The sequence below is a fragment of the Channa argus genome, chromosome 13 (assembly GCF_033026475.1).
Source record: "Channa argus isolate prfri chromosome 13, Channa argus male v1.0, whole genome shotgun sequence".
Lineage (NCBI taxonomy): Eukaryota > Metazoa > Chordata > Actinopteri > Anabantiformes > Channidae > Channa > Channa argus.
In genome coordinates, this window is record NC_090209.1 from 14,759,134 (window position 1) to 14,773,394 (window position 14,261).

The following is a 14,261-nucleotide window of genomic DNA, read 5'->3' on the forward strand; positions in this document are numbered from 1 at the left end:
TACAAAATTGAGGGCTCCCATCTTTACTGTCCAGGAGACATGGAGAGCTCAATACACTTGAGCTTGGAGCCATGGAGCGATTTTGTAGGAGGTACTCTACTTCCCTCTTCATGATTTCTCTTTTCACAGGATTAACCCAAAAAGCATGTTGCCAGATTGGAGTGGCTTTAGTCAAGATAATATCACGCTCAATGACAGTAGTTTGGGATGGTAGATCATGAAAAAGACATGAAAAATCTTGTATAAGGGCCATTACACTGGCTCTGTTGATTGTTAAGGTGGGATAAATACTGAGGCAGGTTTGAGAGAATGCCTGAGTTACTTAACCTTGCTCACTGTGGCTCAGCACCCCTCAGTACTGGCCCATCCTCATCAGATGAAGCACTCTCCTCCAATATAGAAGCCAAGAGTTCAACATTGGGCCCCCCTGAACAGTTCAAGACTCAAGATTCAAGATTCAAACAACTTTATTGATCCCATAGGGGAATTGTGCGTCCTTGTTAGATCTTGTTTGAGTTAATAAAAATTTAAGAGCTAAAGTAGCAGCTTTCGACACTTAAGTTACTTTCTGCTCATTTAAGAACATTGACAACCTCTGGCAATAAACTTTTGAAATCCTCCATCAGTATTAATTCATGCAGAGTTGCAATATCTTTAAGACCACTAGCAGTACACCATTTATCAAACAGAACACATTTTCATCTGCAAAAGTTTGGCCACCATTTTTGTGTGGTTTCTAAACTTCTTTCTATAAGCTTCTGGCACAAGCTCATACGAAATCGTGTTCTTTAGGACTTCATACTTCAGACAGACTTCAAATAACAGAGGACACAACATCTTGAACTTTGCCTTCTAATTTGCGCTGGAGCAAAATTGACCCAAAAGACCAACTTAAAGAAGTGGCACTACTTTCAAATGAATCTACTTCTGATTCACGATAGCTAAGCACTAGGGGTATGTGTTTACCCACATCAAAGTTTTTCTCTGTGGCCTGGGGGACCTCTACAGAAGACTGGGATAGGTTTTGTGAAGAAAATTTTTCATACCCTCAACTTCAAATTCTTTTAGCTCAAAAAGTGTAAACGCACCTTTTGTTTTGCATCAATACTAGACCTAGGTGCCTCAGGAGAGAATGGTTCAAAATGAGGCAGCGTGGGTGGAGGACCCACAGGTTTAACCCGGCCCTCCACTGGTGTGGTTGGAACAACCAGTCCATCAGTCCTGATGGGTGGAAGAGTCTCCAGCTCCCAGAAGAGCAGAATCATCATGAGATGATTAGTTTCTCTACTAACACTTGCTTAATGGATTTTCTGACACACAACCTGGATATTAGAATGTTAACATGAGCAGCAATACTTATCAGGTCATCTTTGCAGCACAAGTCAATCAATTCAAGGCTAGGTTGACTGATGACCCTCCCAGAAAGGCTGTGCCTAGAGGGTGGGGGAAGCAATACACTAAACAATGAAAGGAATCAAACACAAAAGAGCTAAAATGCCCGTGTCACTACTCTAATAACGGCAGATTCAAAACATTACAAGAGGCCAGCTGATGTATTTCCGTAACATGAGTTAAGTGTACATGTTGTAAATGCATAGGGTACAAAACTTAACTAGCTCCAGCCTCTTACCTCTTAGTAACTGGCTCCCATTAAAAATGAGCCAATCAGGTGAGGTGTCCTGAGGTAGAGAGAGAAAACAAACAAAAGGCGCAGGCAAAAGTAATGTGCCCCCTATTGTCCGGGATTGTAACATTATAAGTTAGGACTTTTTTTTTTAATGTAGTGACAAATTTCTCTAAACAGCTAACTCAATGACAGACAGTGAACTGCGTCTGTTTTCAAGCCAAGAAGTGATGAGATGGGGTTAGTGAGAGGCAGGTCAGAGGCAGAGCATTCCATGCTGATGTGGGTCAAAGCAATCAATACAAGCCGTGCACAGCTCCATGGTGAATCAAATGTGATAGATGCACTTCAAAACACAAAAGACTGTGAGATCAGCTGGGCAAAAACAGCTCTTCGTTTTGCTATTTGAAGGCTCTGAGTGTGGCTCTAAGATACTGTAAGACTGGCTATAAGACACTTTACTTGCACATGGATTATGCTTTAGGACTCAAACTTTTTTAAGACTCATACAGCATTGAGATAAAGGCCATCAATGATGAAGAACATTTTCCAGAGTAGTTTGTGATGTGCACATTAGCCTGCATTGTCTCTTCCCACTATACTGCCTCGTTATTATACGATGCATTATACCTTGACCACAGGGAGACTATCTGGAACCAAAAGCATTATGGGGCATGTTCATTGTCCTAGTAATGGCAGCGCACATTGAAATGCTGCCTAAATGTGTATAATTATGGTAATGCTAGCCCTTCTAATGTATCATTAGCCACACTCACACCCTCTGCATCCTTTTTGTACACAGCTCCCCTCTCCCCCCCGTGCAGGGTTTTAGAATCCATTTCTGTGCCTCTGCATATTCTCTTATACTGTAACAGCGATTATATTCAGCACAACAAGGTATTTTCAATTTGATACCCCTTGTCCCACTGTTGTTATGCAGGTATTGCATAATGAAAAATTGTAATGAATGCATTTGCGGACTTTGGAAAGTAGGACTCGCTGACTGGTTTCTCTCTGCTCTTATTTGGATTCAGTCAGCACTATGCTTTTATTTGGTGCTTCAGTGCTTTTATATCTTGGCACACAGCATGTATAAACAAACAACAGGAGGCAAACAGAGGCAGGAGTTTGGGTTTACAATGTCCTTTACTGTTTTGGTCTTTTCATTTCTATGACTTTCTTTTTTTCTGTAGGATTATGCCACGATGCAATTCTGTGCCAACAAACTGGATAAAAAGGACTTCTTTGGAAAATCAGATCCCTTCATGGTCTTCTACAGAAGCAATGAGGATGGCACGTGAGTTTGTCTCTTGCTTCTGGTTCTCTGTGGCTTATCAAAGCCAGGTAGGAGGGCATAGGGATCCAAGACAATGGGAATCAAAGGTGAAAGGATTAGATTGAAATCCATTGCACAGTGCTGCATTTAGATACATTTATGCAGGCATGGTCCCAAAGCAAACAACAGTGGAAAGATTTTGTCACTTGGATTTTTTTTTAGACATGTATGTTTAAAACTTTTGTCAATTTGCATCTCTAGGTTCACAATCTGCCACAAGACTGAAGTGGTAAAGAACACACTGAACCCTGTGTGGCAACCCTTCTCCATACCTGTCAGAGCGCTCTGCAATGGCGACTATGACAGGTAGGATAAATGATGATGTACAACAAAGGCTTCAGCACACACTCTCACTGAAGTGTGATTTTCGAGTAGAAATCAAAACCACGCAGACTTTCATTGTCTGGGGTTTATTTATTTTGAAATGGGTTTGATGTGTCAAATTGAGACACCATTGATTTTCTATCTTTATTTTATCTGCTGCTGAAATAGAGAATTATAGCAGGCCTACCTCTGACTACACGCTACTTTGTCTGGCTGTTCATTGATTTGCCAAAACCAGTAAGAGCCTTTCAGTGCATATCCACTTTCTCATTGGCTGCTCGAATGGCATCTCCTATCTTATCTGAATCTCTTCAGAGCAAAGACCCTCGAGGGACACCTGAAGAGCAGAGAGATTTTTGGTAGAAAAATAAATAATAAGAGAAGAGACAGAGGAAGCAAGAAGAGGAGGAAGAGAAAGAATAGCTGCACATGTCGTTCTATAGATGTTGACAGGTGGCTGAAGGAACAGTGGAGCCCTGCTGTGTGTGTGTAGTTGTGTGTTTATCAGTGTGACTGCAAAAGCATGAAAGTGTATAGACCTAGACAGCCATGAGAGTCTGCAGAAGTCATCAAAGAATATGTCAAACCTCTCCTCCGTGCCGGGTTTTAACAAAGGTACTTCACTTCAATCCTGTCTCTGCTGACCTGCCTGGAGAAGCTAATTAGGTCAGAGAGCTGGAGCAGAGGCAGGGTCTCCCGACTTTTTTGGCTGAAATATGAAGAGTCTACTCAGCAGTGAAATGCTCAATTTCCAAGATCTATACTGGAGAATTGCTGCAATTTTAATTAGTTTAATTCACTACTTCTCAGCAAAACAAATTTGAATTTGTTAAGAATGTAATGGCTCTGTGATAATTACAACAGCAGCTGTGTGCAGTGATTCTGAGGCTTGCAAGTTCCTTTGTGACGAACACATTTTGTCAAATTCACAGCAGTCTATACTCTATATATAAAACGCAGATTTCCAAGATCTAGCTTTTGTCTTTTTCCTTGTGTGGTTTGATTTTTTTTTTTAAGTGGCAATATGTGAATCTGATTCTCCTGGAGGACTAAGATCCTATCTGATATACAATGGAAGTAAAAGGAACTAAAAAAACAGAGAGGAACTCTTACATTTCCTCCATGCCCATGGTTTACATGAATATCTAAGAAACGTAAAATTATGTGTACCCACATTTCTCAGTTGTGTCTTTTAGCCTCATGTGAATTATTCAAATGTCTTGGCTTTACTAGTGACCAGTAATGAAATCTCTCCTATTTCAACTCAAACATGCAGTGGGTGAAGAAACTGAAAGCGATTTGATGTGGGGACTAATTCCCTGTATTTCCAACTGTAGATTTGATTGTGTTGTATTCCTGCTCATGACCCTGATTATTAGTTGAAAGAAAATGACACTAGAGAAAATTGATAGTGTCTGACACATATTTAGGAAATCATCTGCCACTTTGACCTGAGTGTCAAAACACATCAATTTTGTTTTTGTCTGTCAGTTTTTGTCAGGATTTAATAGTTTTCTAACATGAAATGTGAATATCTTGCTGTGCTATGTTGTTTCCATATTTAGAGGGAGAAAACAGCTGGTTTTAACACAAGTTCACAATTCAACTTGTGTACTGTCTGGTCTGTGCTTAATTGAGGTGCGGAAATATGTTAAGTGCAAACAGAATTAGTTTAGGTCATTATAGCAGGGCAGCCCCCGATCACCCTGCTACTGCTTGGACCCAGTGACACAGTACTGACAGCGGTGGATGAGGTGAGGGGTGGAGGTGTAAGTAACTTATCAGTCCATCTGATCAAGTAGAACAGAGGAAACACATTTTTTTATTCTCAGTGAATTCTCTCAGGCTTACTTATTTGTTTTTTTGCTTCACAACTTATATTGGAAACTTGCAAAATATGCTCCCTACTCCCTTAGTTTTCTATCTTTGGCATGTGCAGAGAAACGTTTTACCCCAAGTTCTGGCAATTCTAATCAAGCAGTGAGACACAGAACCTCAGTTGTAAACAATTCATTTTCATTTTGATGTTATTTTACCAACACACTCTAAAACGTTGTGGTTTTAGATCCAGCACTGACAGAAATCTAATCAAATAAGCTCTCCAGATTTGTATTGATCTCAGTTTTGCTTAAATGTTTAATTGAAGAGTTGGATATGCAAATAGGAAAGAGCTTCCCACTGGATAAATACAGCAGTGATTAATATGTCACAGATGGCAACAAGTTCAACCCTAACTGATGTAATAAGTAGATGACTACCTGAATATACTGAAAGACCGTTTTTTTTTCCCGTGATGCCACACGCATGTTTTAAGATGATAATGCCAGAAATCATGCAGCTCACATTGTAAAACATTGGTTCAGGGAGCAATTTCACAAATGGAATGGCCACTTGAACCCCAATAAGAATTTCTGGGATATGCTACAGATTTTATGCAATCATCTGAATCACCCAAATTCAATTCAATATCTTGGAAGTAAATGGTTGAAGTAAATGTTGTGACATTTCAAAAGCTCAGCCAAACTATGTGAATTTTTGTAATCAAAGCTAAGGGCAGTTCATTTAAATATTAGAATGTGTGTATTTTCTTTTGACTGGGCAGTGTATTTTAAGAACTTGCCAGACATAGGGTGCAGCATAATTCAGCTTCAAAGTGGTAACACTTTTTGTGAACCTGTATCTTCCAAAAGATAGTTTAATCCTGAACTGCCTGTAAATCTTCTTTTCAAGGACATTTAGGTAGTGACTCACATAAATGTAAACAAAACACTTTTTCTCTTCTGATATGCTTTACAGGACGATCAAAGTGGAAGTGTATGACTGGGACAGAGATGGGAGGTAACAGATGCACACACTAACATTCATGATTGTGAATTGATTAACAAGTTAAAGGTAGAGAGGTCGGCCACCAGTCCCACAGTTGTTGGTTTGAACCCGGCTCCTCTGGTCACATGTCAAAGTGTCCTTGAGCAAGACAGTGAACCCCAACTTAGTTGTTCCTGGTGAGTGTTGGCCAGCTGCATAGCAGCTCCCCCATCAGTGTGTGTGATCGTGAGTGTGAAAGCACTATATGAGTACAGACTATTTAGCATTTAATATTGATGTACCAATGTTGACTAAAACATTGGTACACCTACATGAAAAAAGAAAAACCTGCAGTTTTCTCAGAAATAACTTTTAAAAAAATGATATAAGTAATAAAATATTTGGAAAGGTGTGCAATTTTCAATACTGATTTGACCACACATATTGTCTACTGTATAAGTTTTGACAGTGTAGTGCTGTGTTCTTTTTTAGAAGTGGGTATCCAGCTTAGATGTTATGTCAATGGCAGGACACCATGGATGAATCCACTGCTTTTTAAACAAAACATCACTTTGACATTCCACAGCACTACTGAGAAAATAATTAAATGAATGAATTACTTTAGTGACTTAAAGCACAGTACAGGCTGAAGCAGCTCTGTGAGGAGGAGTAGTCCAGAATTCCTCCTGACCATTCGACAGCTTGGATCTGCACCTGTTGGAAGTTTTTCTTTTTTAAGTTTTTGCTATCAAAGGAAATTATGTTAGTTGTTAAATCTGTAGGGTAATTCTGTTTTTCTATCTAAACTTTAAGTTTTAATCGGATGTGTCCAATGAAGACATGAAAGATTCTTTTGTCCAAATGTCAGGTCAAATTATATCACCAAATAATGATATAACCTGTATGTGTATATGATAAGTTTTTTTTTCTCTGTTTTCTCCAGCCACGATTTCATTGGTGAATTCACCACCAGCTACAAAGAGCTTTGTCGGGGTCAGAACCAGTTAAACGTCTATGAGGCGAGTAGACATAAAGGCAGTCAATACTGGTATCATCTTTTCTGACTTCCCTCGGAGCAGAGTATATAAAACAGGGATTGTGGCTGCACTGCTGTATCTTACAGTACCTTTTTCTGCTTAGGCTTGGTGTGGGAGGCTCTCATAAGGTCATGAGAGCATTAAGCATAGTGTAGCTGGGCTGTGAACAAACCATATTAATGAATGAACTGTGAATTCACCTTTAGATCAAAAGTTATCTTTCTAGGGCACAAAAACAAACCTAGTGTCTTGGTGCGATTGATAGAAAACCGCTTCAATTTAAGAGCAAATCCGTGTGCCCTTTGGCTCAGCAAGGTCTTGTTATCCAAAGATTAATGACAGGAAACTATCTAGGCCATGGTTGTTTGAGCCATGTTGTGACTATTTGAGATTAACAGTGAGCCTCCTCCATGTCTTCTTGCCCTACCTGCTATTAAGCATGGGAGAGGTTAAGTGGTGCAGCAGACCAGATGAGAAATGGTATCTCAGTGGTGAGAATACAAATGGGAATGCATCTAAACTGATTAGTGGGAGTTTTTTGTGGATGGTCTTTGGGGGGTGGGTTTAGGTATTACTGGGTGCCAGGAAGCTCCTATCAGTCCCTGCTCATTCAAACACTTGCCATGTTAGATTAGCCTCTGAATTGGTCATGCATTAGCTTGAGAAAAAATAAAGAGAACGAGTACAGGAAAGATGGTAGATGAGGATGGGTAAGGAGAGAAGAGAGGAAGAGAAAATGAGTGACTGACACGCAGAGTTGCCCTTTCACACTGCTGACATGGCAGAATATGGTGCATCTATTACCCTTCACTAAACCTTTCTATATTTTAATTGGAAAACAGGACACAGCAGTTTCCTCTGGTAGTCTTTGTAAGGTCAAGTACCCTTGAAAATAATTCAGGATTTGGCCAAAAACTACAACAAGCTGTTCAGTGTTAAAAAAAAAGAATCTGAATAGGTCACAGGGTGCAGTGTTCAACTCTTTGTTGATTCCTGTGTAAACAACCTGACATAAACTAGGCCCACAAACATTATCTCTGTGACGTGAAATGAAAGCAGGCTTATGCGAAGTGAGGCTGGTGTAATTGATGGTGATGTATGTCTGACGTAATGTGGACCTGGGGTGACTGAATACGGACCTCGGTGCTATCAGGCATAATCTGTGTTGGAAAATTAGCTTTAGAAACCACAGAAGCAGAATAGAGGAGCAGAGCAGGCAGAGAGAAGGAGAAAGAAGGGAGAGGGATGTCTTTTAGTTTATTATACAACACAGTTTCCTTCAGGCTTGTGCTTTATGCTTGTGCACAAACCCCTAGAATTAGTGGCATGATACTTTTATGGCTTTCTTTTGCATACATGAAGCCCTAAATTTAATATTCATTTACAGAAGGAAGACCTGTAATCGCTTATAATAAGCTCGCCTTTTTTATCACCCTTTTATTTGTGTATTTTTGTATATATAGCTTCCTGCATTAAACATTCATTTGCAAACTGTGAGATCCTGTCTGCATTTGGTAGTCATTTTTTTAATACAAGCAAATGGTTTAGATAGAGATAGGGGACATGTGCTTGACCGTTCCCAACTTTAGTAATGTACAGCACATTGTTGATACGTATAAAATCCCTTGAATAATCTGTGCCCTGACCTGCAAGGCATGATCAATGCTATCTCATTCTCACTATTGGATTCAGTTCCTATGCTCCATTACCCTTACAGACATGGAGTAGGTGGACAAAAATGTTTTTATTACTTGCCCAAGGGTGGATAAGAAGGATTGTGGTGCACGTTTCCATTATCATTATCATTTTTTTCTATTTTGCCTCAATACCAGGTGGTGAATGCCAAGAAGAAAATAAAGAAAAAGAGATACATCAACTCTGGGACGGTGAGGCTGAGTTCTAAGATAAGAACAAACCTCCTGGTGCACTCACATCCCTGCCCCCCTTAGCTTTGTATTCTTCACGAATTTTCCTCTAAATGGATTGTATAAAGCAGTTCAGCTCGGTTAAATTTGTTGTTCATTCCCAGTGTGTTTTGCTCCAGATGGCGAATTTAACCAGATCTGTGGCTACTTAGCCATCGCACTGATCATCAATCAGTGTGCAGTTACACTGATGTTCTCAGTGATTGTAATACTAATACACAGCCTAGGTGTCAAAATCCTCCTACATGGCTAAGTCATTTTATGGGTGGTTAGCTCAGAGGTCAGTGTTAATGTGGAGATGTTTCAATGTGTATGGTTTGCGATCCTTAATTACCAAGCATGATACAATTTGTTTTTTCTCCTCAGGTATCCTTGCTGTCATTTAATGTGGAGTCAGAGCATACATTTCTGGATTACATCAAAGGAGGGTGAGTCCACTAATATATGTAAACACAGAAGACATGCAATTTGAGTTAATTTTTTTTAAAGTAATGTCACTTCAGCGTGAACACTTTGGTCATCAAAACTACTGTAGGGTTACATAAGAGAATATAAATGCCTGCACAGTGTTTCATTGTAGCAATGTACACATCATAGAGCCTTGATAAAAAAAAAAGACTAAAACTGATCATTTGATTTAATTTTGTGCTTTTCTTTTTATGGAGGAAGTCATTTGGGATTTGCTTTATTCATACCAGTAATAGCTTTCTGAAATCCATAGACTAGATTATATCAGTGCCTTTAAATTTGTCATTGTGTGTTATTTAAGAACTCACCATTAAAACTAATATTCTGTAGTTGGATGGCTGTTTCTTGCTGTGTGCAGGTCAACTCACTAGTTGACTTGCTCTTGGTTTTTACAAATCTTGTTTGTGTTTTTAAATATGGTCTGAGGTCTCTTAACCCTTCACTGACCCAACGACTTGACCCAAAACAATGTTGAGTTGCTTTCAGAGTTGCTTTAAATTGACAAAGAAATTTGCTCGAAGAGAGAAACAGAGCTTAGTTTACAAAAACTGTTCTAGAAACTTTTTGATTAATGGGATTTTTAACAAAACATAATTGTTTACTCAGTATCACAGAGTAAAGGTAAAAATGTTTCATGTTGTTGATGTTGTTGTTTTGTCCAGGTCTTCCTTGAAAATGACATTTTGACTGTCAGGGATCTTACATGGTTAAATAAAGGAAACTAAATGTTCATGTAAACATGCAAAGTTGCTGAAACTCTGATATATCAGTTATATTAATTATTATTGTCAGAATAAAAAATACAAAAGTCCTGGAAAACAAGGACATTACTCCTGGTTAAACATTCCTCACAGTTTTAAGATTATCAAGACATTTTGTCTATATTGGATAAGAGACAGAGAGGAAGAACAGACATCGACAACAGATTTCCCATTAAACCCAATTTGAATGGTTATGGTGTTATGTTGTCAGTGCAGAGTATTTTAAGCCTCACACAACTCACTCCAGTCTAACACAACAGGAACTGCCATGTACAACCAAGAAAAATGGTCATTTTTGTGCCATTAAAGACGGGTAGATATACAATTTAACACATGAACTCCGCTTGATACCCATTAGCAGCTGTATGGAGAAACAATAGCAGCCAATAGCCCTGTTGTCCCTGTTGGCACTGAGTGTTTGTCTTTCAAGAGGTTTCAGACCCTGTTGTCACAAACACACAAACGATCCTTCTGCTCTGGCACTGGTGGCTGAATTCAACAAAATGCTGTAAAAGCATCACACATGCTGGCATGTGTTGATGGTGTGGAGAATCACAGTGGTCTTAGAGTAAGTACTAAAGGGCTTAGCATTTAATTTGGCTGGATGCTTTAGTTGGATATCATGCCCAGTTCTTCCCTTGATGAAAAATGGGTGATACAATCTTCATTGTCCTCTGTTTTTATATTTTGTTTAGCCAAAACTCTAGTAGCAGCAGTTCTGTTAGCACAAAATTATTTGCCAGGGTGTCACGTTGCTGAACTTTGTCTGTAGGTTAAGTGTACACAGATGCAGTATTAGAAAATCAGTCAGTAGTGGGAGCTGAAACTTTCTACATCAACACAGAACATTAGTGTTATGGGCACTGTAGACATGTCATTACTGTGACTAATACATGGAAATTAGGTAGAACATCATTGCTGTGAAATTTAATACAGTGGATTTAAAAGCATTATTTTGTCTTCTCTGACTCATCCTCTTGCCTGTCTCCCCTGCTGCCCATTGCAGTACAAGCACCGTGCAGATTTTCTTCAGCGTTATTGACTGCAGTGACTGAGGGAATGGAATTGGAATTTTCCACTTAGTTTATGTGTATGGCTTCAAAGGAGGTGATCAGATCTACAGTCACAACAACAGTGTAAATAAATATGAATGGCCATGATAAAATAGGCAGAATATCTGAGAGCTTAATTAAGGAAGGACAACCTGCCACATATGGAAATGTTTCTCAGCGGATCAGTGGCTGCCCTGGTTTTGCTTTTATGCTGCTTTGCAAGTGATGGCTCAGTGTCCCAGATCTGTCCTATTGGACTCTCCTTGGTGCACACTAATAGACACACATACTGTACCTGCAAACACACACTCACCGTAAAAACGCTTTCATCCAAGGGGGGATACTGACAGACAATACGGTAACTAATACTAAATGCAAGCACTGGGATTTGCTGATTCTGGGGCATGTATTCAAAGTATCCCCATCGCTGGTTTGCTTTGAATGGGTGCAGGCATATCTCTGTATGACATTTGGAAAAAGGAAACCCACAGTGGAACATAATGCAGCATTAAGAAATATGTAGAATAATATAAGCCAAATCAATCAGTCACAAGCTGAGACCTTAAAATAAGGTAAAGCACTGGCTGAAGTTTTCTGCAAATGTTATGATACAACATTCTTTCATAGACAAAATAATTTTTTGGAGCAGATACAGTAAACATCTACAGATCTTCACCAAAACAAAAGAAATATCACAACACAATTGGAACTGTGTGTATGAGCACATAAAATCACAAATGCTTTTCTTCAGATGATAAGATCATAGAAACAAAGATTTATTCTAAATATAAGGACAATGTCATATTTTAAAGCTGGGATCATTTTCTCTGCTGCATTTAGGGAAAGTTTGTGGGTAATGGTCAGAGAGATTTGTATGTATTTCCATTATGCTTGTACAATAGACAAACGTGTCCACTATGGTATGCAGTGTTGAATTTAGCAAACCACAATTTATGATGTTGAGTAAACTTTTAAATGGAAATCAATGTCACCCTGGTGACAGTGAAAACAATTTACTATGATCTCTTGCTAGTTAAGCAAAGTTGGATTATTCATCATAAAGGAAGAAGGAGGACAATAACGTTATGGAATGTAATGAAGAAGAATTTAGTTTCCTAAGAAAATTCTTATATTATCTAATGTTGTCTGCTAATTGATTATAGCATCCCATTTCTGTCCCTCTAGGATTCTACAGATTTTTTTTGATTGTTGTAGCTCAAAATGCAGAATATCTGTGCAAAAATGCAGTGTTTTCAGGCATTTTGCAACAAAATTGCAATAGGAAGAAAGAATTAATTGTTGCAACATTACAGATTCCAGGAGGGACTGCTACACTGTTACCACTAAACTGCTTATTTAATCTAACTCACCTTGTTTCTTTCAGAACTTGCAATCAATTTGGATAGAAGAGCCTCTGTTATGATGCCGGGTCTTGTCTTTAGGCTTTTTGCTGGAAAAGTGTCAATAATTAACTTTTGTCTTTATTTCATCACAACATTGTACGCAGTGCGAAGCAATTTACTTTGTTTACCGTTGTTTTTGTGCAGAACATGATGGAATTGCCTTACACAGGCCTTAGACAAGTCAAGTCAAATTCATATCAAGCAGCTATGAGAAGTATCTGGTTGAAGACCTCTCCTGGAAGCCCAGGCAGTGTCCTGCATATTAAAAGTGTCTCCCTGATGCCAGCAGGTATCCTGGAATTCAGATAATTCTTCTCTCCTCATAAGTGGACCTATCATTCGCCTTTAAGCAAACCATGTGGTAACCCCACACAGTAGGGTTATAAGATGGTGGACTCAACAACACGGTCTCATCAGCTAAGCACAATCTGTTCAAGAACAGTACATACTGTAGGACAAATTTGCAAAAAAGTTTCTGTGATTTGAACTAAATTAAAGAATTCATAGGGACTGGTTAAATTTGTTTTTAATGTTGTAATCGCAACATAGGATTGCATAGGTCTAAATAGACATTTATTTGTATCTCTAGAAAAGCATAATTCCAGCTTAAGATATTGATCAAAGATGTTACGATCAAAATTCCTGTCCAAATTTTTTGACAGATCGCTTTACAAATTGCAATATACACCAAATACTTGGTGAAGAAAATGCTTCCTGACGATGAACCTGTTTCAGCTCCTAAGAACTCTTACTGGTACAGTAACTTGTTTCCAACTACTGCTAGAGTTGTTAACAGAAGGTGAGCCTTCTGTTCTCTTGTAAACTAGGAAACATTCCATATTTATAGATGGGTCTCCTGTGAAAGACTTTTCCTAGGGGAAATGTCTTGGACTTAACCCAAGTAAATAAACATGCAGAAAGAGTTTACCTTTAACAAATCAATAAATATGAACAGTGTTGTTCTAATCAAGGTGTTAAATATGAATCTGATTGTATGTGATTGTGCTGAATTAATCTGTAGCTACTGTCTAAAGCTGCACATGGTAACTAGTACAGCTAAATATATTAATAAATGTCAGCGTGATTAAAGTCCGTAAATCACATTGGAACTGAATTTTTAATAATGTCATCAGTTTGAAGCTCAAACAGCTTTTTATCCATCATGTTAAATAAGCAGTGGTAATCTTCAATAAAACAGTTTTAGAGAGAATTGAGAGAATGCCTCATTAATTATTGTGACCCATCATGGGGAGAGGAACATTATGGACTGTTAGAAACCTTCAGAGATGTTAAAAGCCCATCAGTATGATTTTGCTGCTCATGCCTAAGAGAGGAGCTGGTGATAAAGACTTTTATCTTAAAAACACTCCGGCATTATGAAAATTGGGGGGGGGAATCCCTGAAAAATCCATTTAGTCTCTTTGCTCTGATATTCCCTCTGAGGTCTTTCAAGTCATCACGAAGGACAGCATCTGTACCGTCTGTTGTCATTGTCTCGCCTAATCTTTTCTTTGAGAAGAGCTCTC

The 14,261-nt window shown here is 38.7% G+C and overlaps 1 protein-coding gene across 3 annotated transcripts in view; it reads left to right on the forward strand.

The window, feature by feature from the left end:
- cpne5a (copine Va) overlaps window positions 1–14,261 on the forward strand; it is a 69,263-nt gene that overhangs the window by 37,067 nt on the left and 17,935 nt on the right. For all 3 annotated transcript variants that reach the window (XM_067528168.1, XM_067528167.1, XM_067528166.1), the window contains 6 exons: window positions 2,818–2,921; window positions 3,162–3,266; window positions 6,081–6,122; window positions 7,033–7,108; window positions 8,959–9,012; window positions 9,418–9,479. In XM_067528168.1, the coding sequence (XP_067384269.1) occupies window positions 2,818–2,921; window positions 3,162–3,266; window positions 6,081–6,122; window positions 7,033–7,108; window positions 8,959–9,012; window positions 9,418–9,479 (443 nt within the window). The remainder of the gene's footprint in view (window positions 1–2,817; window positions 2,922–3,161; window positions 3,267–6,080; window positions 6,123–7,032; window positions 7,109–8,958; window positions 9,013–9,417; window positions 9,480–14,261) is intronic.